The sequence below is a fragment of the Symphodus melops genome, assembly GCF_947650265.1.
Source record: "Symphodus melops genome assembly, chromosome: 12".
Taxonomy (NCBI): Eukaryota; Metazoa; Chordata; class Actinopteri; order Labriformes; family Labridae; genus Symphodus; species Symphodus melops.
The window spans coordinates 10,066,301-10,081,778 of record NC_136702.1 but is presented as its reverse complement, the minus strand read 5'-3'; the positions used below and the strand labels follow the sequence as shown (position 1 = coordinate 10,081,778).

The 15,478-nt window shown below is 36.6% G+C and overlaps 1 protein-coding gene across 1 annotated transcript; it reads left to right on the top strand.

The window, feature by feature from the left end:
• Positions 1 to 8,701: 8,701 nt before the first annotated feature.
• On the top strand, positions 8,702 to 12,067 carry hoxd12a (homeobox D12a). Its single transcript, XM_079356742.1, has 2 exons — positions 8,702 to 10,345; positions 10,836 to 12,067. Exons 1-2 carry the CDS (start codon positions 9,796 to 9,798, stop codon positions 11,072 to 11,074), a joined length of 789 nt encoding a protein of 262 aa, XP_079212868.1. The 5' UTR covers positions 8,702 to 9,795; the 3' UTR covers positions 11,075 to 12,067.
• The last annotated feature ends 3,411 nt before the right edge of the window (positions 12,068 to 15,478 follow it).

The window sequence follows — 15,478 nt, the reverse complement described above, 5'->3', positions numbered from 1 at the left end:
AAAACTGTGTTTCACAACTTGCAGGCTATTTTTCAAATATTGTCTCTGTAGGCTTCTTCCATCTCATAAATTCTACACAGTTTAGTATTGATAAAAGCATTCCACTACGTTTAACTCAAAAGGCCTGACCTGCGCATAATGACCACCACAGAATCTCCACAACGTTGTTCAATCTACTGGTTTATAGTGACAATTCAAAAAATCTCTGTAAATGTGGCAGTGGGTAACAGGTTTACATGTCTACTCATGTACGTGTCTAAGTGGCTGGCCTCAAACACAACACACTTAAGACAACATAAACAAAATCTGCATGCTCAGTAAAAAAGAAGCTGAAAATGTTCAATTGAATTCTTAACGTTCATTAAGTTTCTCTCCGGCAGCCATAGTGGAAGTTTGCATAAGAGGTAATGTGTTTATTTAGTCAATCAAGCTATTGTATCACACATGAACACCAAATATTTTCTCAAGACATTAAAGAGCAAGTAAAAGACCTTGGTCTTTGTTTTATCATCCACAAAGATCCAATATTAATCCATCATGAGCACATCACTCAGCAACATTTAGCAAAGATATAGTAATAAGAAAAAGAAAAATCCTTTTTACAGGCAGGCACCAAATGTGACAGCCACCTGCTGGAACTGTGTTGGGCTTGGAAAGTGATATAGAGGGAGATACAGGAACTAGAACAATAAACGCAACAGCAAGAAATGTGTTAAATACAGCGACAGAAATAATAGTAAAAGTGTAACAGGAACAGCTAAGTATCATAGACTGATCAGTCTGATGAGCGACTGTCATGGGTTTTGAAACCAAGAGTATATATATATATATATATATATATATATATATATATATATATATATAAAATTAAATTAAGCTGTTACCTGCTGTTATACAAGATGTCAAATAATGGCAACAAATAGACCTTGAATTTGATTTCAGCAAATAAAATCTTTACTGAGGATAATGGTTTGAAAGATTGCAGCTCTTATCCGAAAGTTGAAGGTATAAACTGTCTATTAGAATGTCAGTTGACTTCATACTGAAAACACCCACCCAGTGCTGAGAGGTGGTCTCTAACTTTTGGTGTTTAGATGTAAAAAATATTGTTCCATGTTGTGCATGTCTTTGTAAACTGCTGCTGGGTGCTATATCAAACCAAATTACCATCACCTCTGTGTTTAATAATAATAATAATAATAATAATAATAATTTACACGTTTACCAAGTAGGCAAAAGATTATTTTCATTTATCTTAAAACTATCAAATAAAATGTGTGATAAATAGGTTTTTTAATTTGTCAAAATGTCCTCCCTGCAAAATGAAAATTACAAGTGGTGGGATTTGAAAGATCAAGAAATGGTTGCACATTGAGAAGTTTGGGGTAATGCAGCATCTAGTGGTCTTTAGAGGTACTGCAACTGAAAGCAGGGTCATGTTCACAAAGCCTCCCGAGTACTCCTAGTGACAAAATTCGAATAAAATTCTTATAATCAGGACATTTTCTAAAAATTCACACTTAAAATTAAGACTCGATCCTTGTAAAGATGAACGTTATTTAAAAAAAGTATCTTTGCCATTAAGAGAGCTCTTATGATGTCAAAGGGTTAGGAATAACTAAGACAGGCTAAAGAGTTTGTCAAGCTGAGGAGAAAATTGAGAAATATTCTTCAAACATGACATGACAAGTATTTGACTATTTGCACTATCTGCACTATTTGCACTATTTGCTACTCTACAACGCACTACCTCACTTTTTAACTTAATCTGCACTCTGTTTATATTAATACTTTAATTTATCCACATACTACCTCCATGGTGAAATACTCACAAGTGCCCTTGTCTGTCGATTGTCTGTCGTTCGTTATTTGTTGTCCCAAATGTCTTTAGTTAAGTTATTTGTTTTATAGTTTTGTTTTTTTATTGCCACTTTTTTAGTGCTCTTTTTATGCACTGCAGGTTTGCACTGGGGGTTGGGGGGGGGGGGATTACAATTTCATCTGTGCTGTATGTTTAACATGGAGCATATTTGACAAATAAAGAACCTCGAACCTTGAACCTTTTTTGCTTATAGTTGGTCTCAACATACAAATTATGTTTGTAGTCATCGATGACTTTTTTTCAGTACAAAGTGAGACAAGCATGTTGAGTTTCACGACATGCTGTTCACCTGCAGAAGTGACATCAGCATGTGAGTAAACTGCTGCAAAAGTGGGCATGTTGATACAGACATCTTGTTGGCTCCATATGTTAAAAGAACATCTAACATACCATCACACAGTGATAATTTAATAGTGTTCATAATAACACAATCTCTGACTTGGTTCTATGTTTGACTTTTTTCTCAATATTTTTGAATAAACCAATCACAGCTTCTGAAAATGTGTTAACCTCTCCTCACTAAGATTAATGTTTGTCCACTCCTTGCTCAGAGTTGCTCTCAGGATATTCCAAAATCGCTTTTAAGAAAAAAATCCTTGCAAGTATTCTTTTAAGCTAAGTTAGGAGATCTCTAAGAGGATTCTCAGAATGAATATGAGCCCTGGTCTTTTACTGTTAGCCTTGTTAGTTGCCACTTGGTTCCCTTCACATTGGGACTCCTTCCAGCTTCCTGAAATGAATTGCCAGTAATAAGATATCTAAATAGCTGGTATGTGATTTGTTTAAAAGGTATTGATCATGAGGACTTCTAAATGACTAAGATTGATTAACCCCTGCAGCAGTATGTCAGTCTAAAGGTGTGTTTATTTTGTCCATATTTACTATTACTACTCCTATTTATCAAAGCTGTTAAATGAATGTTTCGTGCAGTTTATAATAATACTATTTACCAAGTTGTTTGAAAGTTCTATTTTACGCACCTAAAAATGTCATTATTATTACTTGTGATCATCTGCCATGTATGTTGTAATGCAGTGGTTCCCAAAGTGGAGTACAGGACCTCTGGGTGGGCATGGAGTTGTGACAGGACTTAGCAAAATGCTTTTTTTTTTAAATGTACTTTTTTAAAGTGCGGCAAAGTTTGAGAATATTTCCAGGTAAACGTAAAGCTGGAAACGTGTCTCAACCAGACATCACACATTTCAAGGTTTCATGTTGTAGTATCACTTTAAACAGCTTCCTTCATAGCTTCTGTACTGTTTGCAGCCATTGTTTGAGAAGTTTTTATTTCATTTTGGCAAATTGAAATGAGGAAGAATACCTGGTACCTTAATACATGGTACATACCATGTATTAATGGTTTTTTAAGGAATCATAGAAGACAGATTTTGATGATGAATGGCCAGCGGGCTGAATGTATTTGTTTGGTTTCAACCACTCTGTGTGTTCGTAACAGATTTTAAAATGTCAGTGTATGACTAAGAATATCTACAAGCACAATCTGTAATACTTAGTTTATTGATATCTTGCTGTAATATACACAATGAGTTCACATTTTCCAGCATGCTTAAAAAGATCTGAGAAACATACAGGATGTTCAAAGAACAGATGAAATTGAACGTGTTTCATGATTTAATATAATGGTCTTTCAGAAGGGCAAGAGGCATGGCTCGCAAACATCCAGCAGAAAATCCACAGACCTAGGAATTTAAAATGCAAACACCTCAGCCTGTCTTGCCAGCTCCAGCATTATACATTGCCACCTCCTCACCCCTGTTATGCCTCTGTTACATGATCCTTAAGGCAGTTCAAGGGTGGGACATCTCTGCCCCACTATTCCACCACCATTTCACCTTTGTGCATGACACATCACAGATGAGGGGTCACGGGCCTAAATTATCGGGACTTACACTTGGCACTGTGTAAGTGGCCACAGTGAGAATAAGTTAGGTCGTTTAAATGAAATCAGTGTGACGATTTTGTCCACAGGGGGCGCTAAAATCCCCATAAGATTGCAGTTTAATGCTGCCTGAAACAATACAAAACTCATTAAGGAACCATACCTTTATTAAAAGAAAATTATTTAAAGAAAACCAAGTATAGTTTCTTCTCCAAAATAAGACTCGAATAGCCACAAAAACTTTTTGAATCTTGTTTTTTCCCTTCTCTGATCTGTCCAGCAAAAGCAGGAGGGTTTGTTTGTAGAATAACAGATTTTGCATTCATAAACCCAAACAGTATAGTACTGAGCTGTCAGACTATGAAAGAACATAATATGCCTTGCTCTTAGCCAGGTGGTTAGTCATGCGGTGTCATTACGAGGCCCCTTTATTTATTTACGTCTGTGTCGTGTATTTTCAACACAACAAAATTTATAATTGAAAAAATCTGTACAGAGTGCAAACAAACAGAGCAAGACAAACAATATTATGGCTTGAATAATATAATAATAATGATAGAATAAGATGTACTTCCTTTAAAAACTCTGAGCGGAACACATTATTATTTATATTTTTGGATGTCAGTTCAGACTTCTTTCCTTGACTAATGTGTCCATCTAGCGGCCACTTCTTGTAAATGCACCCACACCAATAAATTACTGGACATGAAACAAACTGTCACACTAACCTTCTAACAGGCAACATCTGATTATCGCAGTTAAAATAAACAATTAAAACATCTTAAATGGGCAGTTTATGGATATGAAAGTTTTACTTTTGCTTGCCAAAAGCAGAACACAGACGACTGAGTAGTAGGCTTCTATATCATGTTTTTATTCTATTATGTCCAACACTCGTGGGACACATGAGCTGAAGTAGTCATACATCTCTTAATAAAATCAAGGAATATTAAACAATTTGGGACTCAAACTATATTTAAAAAAATCTCCTGCACTTTGCGAATAAAATATTCTACAAAAAGGTTATTTTACTGAACACAGTGTTGCATGTCCAGGCAAAAATAAATAAACATAAATAGAAGCAACTTTGCGTCCGTTATCTGCGCTGGTAATAGACAAAAACAAAAAACAAAAAAATTGAATCTCTTCCCAAAATTCATCGACAAGACAAATCTCTGGAGTTTCTTTAAACCTTTGTCTCAAGTGCAAATGCATATTTTGCTCAGGACCAACTATAGGCTTCATATACATGTATAATGTTCAGCTTTAGCCAACAAGTAAGCCCTAAGATGATTTTGCTGACAATAATTCGGATTTTGCTGCAAATATGTCCTTTGTTTGTCCTTCGACGGTAATTAAAAAAAAACGTTGATAAGACCTGTTTTGGATTCTGTTTACTGCTGAGTTTGAACTCGTGTAGTTAATTTCATTTTTGTCTTTATTCTGTGCACTTTATTTTACAAATAGCATACATTTTGGAGATGTTTTTTTTCTTTTTAAACCTATGTTTCTTTACGCTGCGTTGTGTATAAAGTCACATCACTTTCTTATGTGTTGCTTTCGTCCTAAATGTAACTCATGTGTTACTCGACTGATTCTATTTTATTTTTTATTTGGTATTTCAGAAAACACGCGTTTTATTTGCACAATGTTGCAAAGTCTAATTATGTCTTGGTCTACTTTTTAAACTTGCCATGGTGATTGCGTCTCTCAGCGTCTTTAAGGCAAAACTTTGAAAAGATCAGCCAGTACAACCTCCAGTTATGCTGTTTCCGACTGGTTTATAATCAGAAGGTTTGAACTTGATATTTAACCCACATTATCCAGTGGATCAAATCAAAGTTTTCCCCTTTGTCTGTTGAAAGTTTGTCCAGATTAATCTATAGACTTATTTATAAAGGAACCTCACTTATTAAGTCCACAGAGCAAACACAATATTTATTCAAATGTGTGCCTTTTAACCCTTCAGATTGAACTTCGCCCTGTCTTCTACCAGATTTCTTGTATTTAACTCAGTCTCGATGTGCCATTTCCGAGTCCCATTTCTTCCTTGGTCCGAAAAAAGTTTCGAAATGTTGTCAAACTGAACTCAGACTACCGTCCTTGAGTGTCAAATATAGCGGAACATACGCAAGGCCTATAATATTGTAGGTACATTTAAAGGGGCAATTTGGATACGGTCCAATACTTTGAGGAAATGTAGGTTTTGATGCCCTCTGAAGAACCAAATGGACATAGTCAAATAATATTTTCTCATACTCTTCCTTTGCATCAACAGGGTCAATGTTTTATTTCATATGAAGCAAATATAAATATAGCCAAAGACCACTTGATATTTATTGATGACATAATATTCAGGTTTCACTACCAGCCGTCTCCGGACAGAGGACGATTTCCAGCACTTGGAGGATTCAGGGCAACATTTCTCAGTCAGGGAACTTGAACGAGGGAAGCAGCAAGTTTATTACCAAGGACAATAGACGGCTGAGAGCTTCCTTCAAAGGAAACTTCCAGACATGAGCTCCTCAGTTTGGCTCTTCACACCCTAAAGCTGAAGGACGAAGAGCTGTAAACGGCACTAAAAGACCACACTAAAACTGCTCCGATTTTTTTGCAAGACCCCTTTCAACATTGCGACATAAGGATTTAACCTGTCTTTATACAACGAAACGCATTGCCGAATACAAACTCCAGTGATCACTCTAAAGACGAGCTGTAGGCCTAATGTGTTCAGAAGATACATGGATTTTGATGTGGCACGCATGTATGCTGAATACTTAAATAAACACTGCAAGCTTTTAGCAAAATATCCTTGAAAAAGACAGATGAAAAGACGGATACTGGCCTCCAGGAAACTTTTTTTTTTTTTTAACTTAATGTAGGCAGCTTTTTTTATTTTATTTTATTTTTACCTTCAGTAGCGTATGTCTACTTTAATTGAGTTAAATGATTTCTAAGAAACTTGGTATTTCATTAACAATTAATTCTGCTCACGTTTGGTTACTATTTTTACTTTTACTGTGCTAGAAACCACGGAATGCCCTTTGTCTTTGTTCATAAATATGTAAGGCCCGAATATTGATGACCCCTAAAGTTGTCAGTAAAACATGAATCTGACCAAGGACACAATAGCCTACTTAAAAAAATGAAATCAGGGAAGCAGATCTAGACTGAGAATGGAAAAAAATATCATTTTCTGTGCTTTCTCCGCTTCTGAACTGAAATCACATGCAACATGCTGAGTGAAATGTAATTGCTGCGTTTTTGTATGTTAAAATAATTCACATTTTAACATTTTCTTCGTAATATTCTACGTGGTTTCTCTTAAACACTCGTGTTTAACCAACTTGTCGTTCTCCTTCTCTTTAAAGTAATTTGCAACAAAGGGGTGTTGATGTGCCTTACAGTTCTTAAGAATATTTACACTTAAAACTTACAGTTTTAAGAATATTGTATGTATATATATATATATATATATATATATATTGTGTGTGTGTATTCAACAACATTTCTCTGACGTCTCAAACAGGCTGACGTTTAATTTCAGGCAAGGCATGGATTTATACTGCCATCTATTGGATTGCTGCCGCAACTACTCACATAATAAGACTGCTAATAAATACAATTCAAAAGACTTGCATCGTTCACACGCTTCAAAACAATCTAATGAATAAGTCAGTTGTGTTTAAAGGCTTTTAATAGATTTTTTTACAAATAGCCTGTTTGACAAAGAACACACATTTATTATGAAAAACATTTTCCCATTTTTGTAAATATTTTGTAAATACAATTGTTTGTTTCAGCGATAATCCTGGAGGTTACATTGCTATTTCACTACAACAAGTTAAACCCTGAAACATCTCCACTATCACCTTTTATGCCACGCAACGCGAATCTCAGACTTGATTTAGATTTGAACTGTCCCTAACTTCACCTTGAATTGTTTCCTTAAGTCCTAATATGCCATTGCTCTTGTAATTAAATGCGTCTATAATATTTTAGCCCTTTCATCTCTTTAGATTTTTGTCTTTTCTGTTTGTCTTGGTTTGATCTCGTTTTCACCTTGGATCAACTGTGTTGTGGGTAAAGTTCTGCAGTGTAAATAAAGGTCAAGTTGATTTTTTTTTTTATTTTATGCCAAAATTATTTGTATGGATAGCACATAAATAGCACGCTTGTGATTACATGTATACAATACTAACTTTATAACACATGGAAGTGCTGAACATAACAGGTTAAATGAATGATAATATAAAAGCGCTAAAGAGCTGGACTCAGTACTCAGTCTATGTAGCAGGAGAGTGTGAGTGCTACATTGCTTTAGGACAACACTGTGACACAACAAACTGACAGTAGAAACAACTCCGGTGAACGCATTTATAATTTAAGTTGAATATGTTCTAGTGTAAATTGTAGGCTATATTCAATGCAATAAATCGACCGAAGTAGCCTACTGTACTCGAAAGAGCAATACAGCATTAAAGGAGAAAAACAACGTCACCGAAAACCCATATAGCCTCCATGCGTGCCACACGCCCACGCTAAATACCAACAATGAAATGAACGATGAAAACAATAACAATTGAATAGTTAAAAGGTTCATAACATTAAATTTCATAGAAATACAAGTAACCTAATTATGACTCAAAAGCCAGCATGTCAAAGTATGTTCAGAGGCGGAGTTTAAATGATTCCACAGATCTTAGAATTTATTTTGTAGAAAGTTGTGCTTCCTACTTTTTTCAGGCAGATATTTTCCCCCCAACAGCTTAGCCAGTCAACATCATATAACCAATGTATCTATAAATTGAAGATCATTATTGTTTTTTTTATAGAAATGTTTGGATTTCGGGAAATCTCGAAATATAGAAAAAATGTTTAAATAGTCTCGATAAATACGTTAAAATAGATCCCTCCAAAAGTAGAAATGCTTTAAAGAGATATGTGCTTCTCACATGAAGGTAAGGCTGCAACCATGATCATTAAAAACATGGAACCACAATACATAAACATGGAGCCTATGCAAAATCAGTCCAGCAAATATAATACAACATACGCATCAATTTAGTCATATTATTCACAAAACAACGTACATTCTTGTAAAATAGTAAGGGAGGAATTCTTGCAAAAAATAGCCAATTTGCTGATAATAACTACTTTCACTGGAGTAAGACTGTGAACGCAGGACTCGTAATTGTATATTATTCTCACAGCTATAACATTTCCACTTTAATATCTATAATCTATAATATAAAACTTTTTTCCCCACCTCTGGGCTGCCTGACCTCAGGGATGCCATGCAGAAGCCTAACTGTTGTAATGCACCGTTTCTTCATCCTGGAAAAAGATGAAATTCAATTTTGTGAACACAAGTTTATTCAGATATTGTCTTACCAACCAACCTTACTTCATAGAAACCGACAGGTTTGAACACATTCCTGTCAAACAATAACACACAAGATATGAAATGAAAGAAGGAAAGTTTGAGGAATGAGAGGTCTATCACAACGTCTTTAAGCCTATTTATCATTTTTATCCACAATTATCTTTCCCTATGTTATCAATAATATTTATCAGTCAGTCTTTCTTTGAGTCTTTCAATGCAGCATAGTCTAGGCTCTCCTATGGTGAATATCAGTCCCCATCTTTGTTCTACAGACCACATAGTCTTAAACGTAGACTCAACTTGCTTTTTGTGTCAGCACAACACCCAAAAAGAGATACTGCATATGGAACTTCCATAAAAGACCCTACAAATAGATTTAAAATAATCCAGATATTCTTCAGATGTCCCTCACTAAACGGATTTTCAGACTTAAAATACCCCCCACCCACCCAGTACCAAAATATTTCCTCCTGGAGTATTTTGCTTTGCAGTATTGGTAGCAAGGGTGGGGCGGAACAACATATTTAGCATATCACGTGACGCTGTATTAACAAATCAACAATTACTAACCCGTTATTCTTCAGGAGTTGCTAAGAGGCTTTGCAGGACGCGTTTGTGGGAAGCTCCATGGAAATGTGCGAGCGGAATCCTTTAAATCCGGGCTATGTTGGTTCTCTGTTGAATTTTGCTCCTCCTGAGTCGCTCTATTTCTCCAACCTGCGAGGTAATGGAGCCCACTTACCCGGCCTGCACCAGATTCCCTACAATAGGAGAGAGGTGTGCACGCTGCCATGGACTTCCCCAAGTTCGTGCGGAACTGGGTCTGCATTACCACCGCCACCGACACCAGCACAGAACCGTGCTTTGGGGGGATACTGTCCGCCGTTTATATCCAACTCGGTGTCTATAAATACAAACTCCAGCCATGTCAAGTCGCATTTGGAGGAGTCGGCTCGATGCTTTCAGAGCGAAATCCAAAAGACGGAGGAGGCAAGAAGGCTGGGTGAAGTTTACGCAGGAGAGCACCGGGCCGTCACGGAGCGCGGGTTCTCGGACCTAAACAGCCGGACTCAGCTTGATCCGGATTCTGCAGGTTCACTAAACGGCCCCAAACAGGAGCAGAATCACGCTCAGCCATCAGCCAGTCACACGTGCACTAGGACGACATTTGCAGAAGGTGATGTAGCCTGTTTAACTGCCCTATTTTGTTGCTCCAATAAGGAACAGTATCCCCCCTTTTATTAGATCCATTACGACAAAACAGGGAATATAATTTGACCCTATCCTCTCGTTGTGTCTCATTTTATTCAGATTCTCTTTGGAATTATCCACATCATGCCACATTATTATAAAAGCATACACATATTATTTTGGGTTAAATGGAGACTTTATAGCTTAAATAAGTCCACACAGGTCTGCCTGTAACTACTTTATGGTCAGTTTATATCTCATGTGGCATGCTTGTTATGTGAATACTCCTGTAACATCATTATAAACTTGAGGTTGTAGTGTCTAAAGTTTCTGATAAAATGAGCCCTATATGTTCCGCTACATACATGTTGAAATATCCCCTTGTCAAAGTTATAAGAAGGAAAAGTGCTTTTAATTTTCTACAGTGCTTTGCAGTTGGTGTTAATGTGAAGTATAAACCTTGGTTGTCCCTCCAGGTGCCCCATGGTGCTCGTCTCAAGTGAAAACCAGAAAGAAGAGGAAGCCCTACACGAAACCTCAGCTGGCTGAACTTGAAAATGAATTTCTTATGAATGAATTCATTAACAGACAGAAACGCAAGGAGCTGTCTGACAGACTTGATCTGAGCGACCAACAGGTGAAAATCTGGTTTCAGAACCGGAGGATGAAGAAGAAACGGCTGATGATGCGCGAGCACATTTTCTCTGCCTACTGACCTTTGGACTTGATCATGACCATAGAAATATGCTGTTTACTATGAACGATGCAGCACAACACACACCACTCCTGTTTATGGGATGGAGTTGTATTTATAGACGTGTATAGAATGTTTCTATTCCTGTCGCATAACAGATTTACAGTTTTATCCCAAGTTCAGTGGTATTGATGCTTCTAAAATGACATCATTTAATGATATAATGGCTTTTACGCACACATTTTGAGATTCTCCAAATGCGCACTGCAGGTTTAAGCCCTGGCTCCAGTTCGGCTTCTATAGCTACGTAAAATAACTTTATATGTTAGCATTACTGCTCTTATCCACTTCAAATACCGCCCTATAAAAAAGGATTATGGTTCTGTATAAAGGAATGGACTTTGTATGATGGCCTGCGCATGTAGTATAGGCCTGATGTAGAAACAGACAGTCAAGTTCATGTTTACGGATAAATTAAAAATGGAAACAGTTGAAAGATGAAAGCTATATGATTGCATGCCTATGTATAATGAATGTTTTAATTAAATGCCCATGTTTCCCTGTATTAATTGTGAATCTGATTAAAGATTATTTTATTTTATTTGGCCGCGTTTGTATTCGAGGTGGGACTGCGGGAAAGTGACACGTTTAGTGATGTACTATATTTAAGTTAAGGCCGCCTGTTAGACATGTAGAGAGGTGGATTTTGACCATTTTGATTGTTTAATTTCAGCTTACTTTAGAACTTTTAAATGATGCTGAATCCTTGTTGGCATTCAGACCCCTGAGTTTACGCACAATCCCAGGTTGCATTGCTCTAAGTCACTCTTGCTTAGTCGACCACGTCCCTACATTATAAAAAAGTAATGTTTTGCTTGAAGTTTTAAAAGTCATTTATGAATCATTCCAAAAAGCATGTAATATTTGAACGTGAGATACGTAACAGACCAGCAGCATCGTTTTACGCACGGACATGTAATTTTGTAAAATGAAGGTAACCTGCAGATATCAAAATGCAAATAAAACACTTGAGGCAAAAAACGAGTTGTCATTTATTAAGAATATTTTGAATCATGTTATCCATGGATATTATACTCAATGGCTATTTTACCCAGTGAGCTCCATGTTTATATCATTGCTCTATTTTTGTAATATAGTCACTTACTAACAGTTTAGTATTTGTCTTCTTGCATAACGTCCTATTAAATACACTGTATCTTTTGCGTATTTAGAAACCTTTAACTATAATTTACATAATTAATACAAATATAGAGGAGAGCTGCGTGTTTTGTTGGCTGCCTGCAGCGCAAAGAGAAATGTGTGTGGCTGTTGATGCCTATAGCTTAATTAATCTGCATTATTATGACTTGTGATCAACCATGAAATCTTAGAATTAAAACAGACCGCTGTACAATTTGTCTTGATTGAAGGTTTTCTTAGTTTGAAATCAGCTTAAATCTTTGTTTCAATAAGAGAAAATACATTGAAAGCCATCTTTACATCCGTCCTGCTTGAGACATACAAATATCCGCTTTAACTTAAAGTCCTTTGACTTTGAAATATTGTTTCCTCTGCCTTTTTACGTCTGTTTTATACCTGTATTTGAGTTAAATCACTAGCTATCTTGCCTTTACACTGCGCAGACGCGCAATTCCTTCTCAGAGTAAATGTAAAACCCAGCAGCAGCAGCTCACACCAACAGGCCAAAACCTCCATGTCAGCGTGAGGTTACTGTGGCTGTGAACAAACTGATTTGAAGCCAAATATGTATAGTTTAATTTCTCGGGGAAGGCTGATGCTCATAGGCGCCCAACACAGCTTCATGTGTTCGTATAAGGAGCTGTTTCTTCGCCGAAGTGTATTCTCCATGGGCTGTTCAAATATTGTAATTGTCTATATTTCCTTAGACCCTGCAGTTGTGGATTTACAAAGTTTAACACCACAAGGTCACAAGTTGTGGCTCAAAGGCCCTGGCTGCAGCAAGCAGGCATTACGCACGAGACTACATAAGTGTGACTCTATTGATGCACCATCAGATTGCATCATCAACACGTCATCAACACTGCAACTAAATTTTTCTCTGCAGGACTCTGCATCCATCTTTCAAAAGTATAATTTGTAATGAAATGTGAAGACATGGCTTTTCCATTATTGGCTGTCTTGCATTTTATATAGCTTTACTTCTTTTTCTCGGTATTCTGGAACCAAATGTTTAATTGAATGGCGTTATCTGACTACATGTCCAATTTACTATTTTGTATACAGTTTACATTCATACTATTATTTGCTACAGGCCTGTTTTGTTTCAACTGTCTGCCTTTCCTCCGCTTAGTCCTCCCCACACAACTTGTTTCACCTACTATTAGCTTTTATTGTTCTGGTTTTTTTGACCGGCGACTCTGAGTTTTCTATGCGACCGATAGACAACGTTTCCTTCACTTTTTGTTGTTTTATTGCTTTACTGCCAAACACAGCCAGACAGCGTCATATAGCTCCGACCGCTTAAGATAGCAGGGGCGCCATCACAAAGTTAAGGTCAAGTTAGTAGGCTGTGCATTACTACTTACTTACTTTAAAAAAATATTAAAACAAAGCTATTTATTTGTGAAAATATGGGTATTAACTACCCGTAACATTGTTTAGAAATGTGAAGCAAGGAAAAATGTATTTTATTTATTAGTTGTTTTTTTTTACTTTTGGGGATGATTTGTTAAGCCTTACAGTATACGCTCTACAAAACACTCGGTAATACATTTACTTAAATCCAAGTTGGTATGAAATGGCGGTGAAATATGATACGTAAAATTTTGTTATATTGATATTGTGCTTTTGATAAGCGCGTATTTATGAAGATGGTATGATAGAAATCATGCAAATTTATTAAAACAAATAAGATATCAACAATATAGGGCCCAAAAATATAATTAGGTTAAAAAAGATAGCAGTCAGATGGAGAAGATAAAAGCTCCAACAATAAAACAGCGACTGACTGACAACAAAAGCAACAAGTCTGCTCAACTTTGTCTGTTAACAAAACTCCAGGACTTTAATTAGATACGCCATTATTGTTTAACTTTTCACTAACAGTACTTGTGGATTTTTGACAGTATCTGATATAGGCATATATGCCTAATGAGCTATGCGTCAGAGTTATTCGTGTGTTCTAAAATCTCTATAGTTTCAATTTATTTCTGGTAAATTAATCCAAACTTTATTTTATGTTTTTTTACCCGCCTACAGGGTTTTAAAGTCATGTGTGGTTTAGGTAGAATACAGAGACACAGAGCTGATTTTACCCCCAATAACAATAAACACCAATAGCCGCTTTGGAGCTGCTTCCACATTGCGTGTGACCTTCAAGCTCAAGAATCTACTTGTCCTCTAAACACAATGGTGGCCTTCAAAAAACAGCTACACTTCTACTAGAGGAGCAAAACCTTCAAAATACAACTATGTTAAATATCCATTACCAGATAGACTAGGATTAACAAAACGATGACGTACCTGATTAATTTTAACGGTTGTTCTGTTTTCTTCTATCTTACACGGAATGTATATTATTAAGTATATTTATCGAAAAAGAATACAGAGAGACTGAGAGAGGTTTGAAGACATGTTGATATGCCCTTACCAGTGTTTTATCTCCATCCCCCGGCCGAGGAAAAACAAGGGCCTAAATACTGCAGAAATGGCTGCCTGCCTGCAACAAACTGATTTGGGTGCTGTGGTTGGGTGGTGAATGCTTGGTGGACATAACAGACAGCACAGACGGTCAAAGCCAGTAGTTCTGGACTTGGCAATGCTGAATGTGCATCTAATGATTCATGATTTCCTTCTGTCTTTGTGGTATCCAAAATCCACTATTCTGAAGTTACAGCGCACCGTGAGGTGTTTTATTTGGCTATTTTCACACACGTTCATCTGCATTTATAAAGGTGGAGAAAAGTAAAATGCTGTAGATAATAAAAACACAACAACATTCTTTAGCATATTTAAATATATGGGGACTACTGTTATTACCCATTTACTATAAAATGTGTGCGTAATATTGGCACAGTAGTATTTGAGTTTTCTGTTATTTCTTTTGTGGCGCCCATTTTCACCATGCTGTACTTCAAGAGTTTTGTATGTGTTAATGAGTTAAACTACTTCCCACTGTTTGTTTGTGTGTGTTTAAACGCTTTCCAATCATTGCTGTGCGCAGTGATTACTGTATGCGCAGTGAACCCTCAAATTTATTTCCATCAAATCTGACTTAATGAGGCGCCTGTGAATCACATATACTTCTTCAGGTTCCTGGTTTAACTGTGCAGAAAATGTGCAAGCGTGCACCGTGGCCTTCGTGCCATTTTCATAAGATTTGCATAAAATGTGGAGGTCAACTATGCTTCCGACCTAACTGTTGCTTAAACACTGACGGTTGTT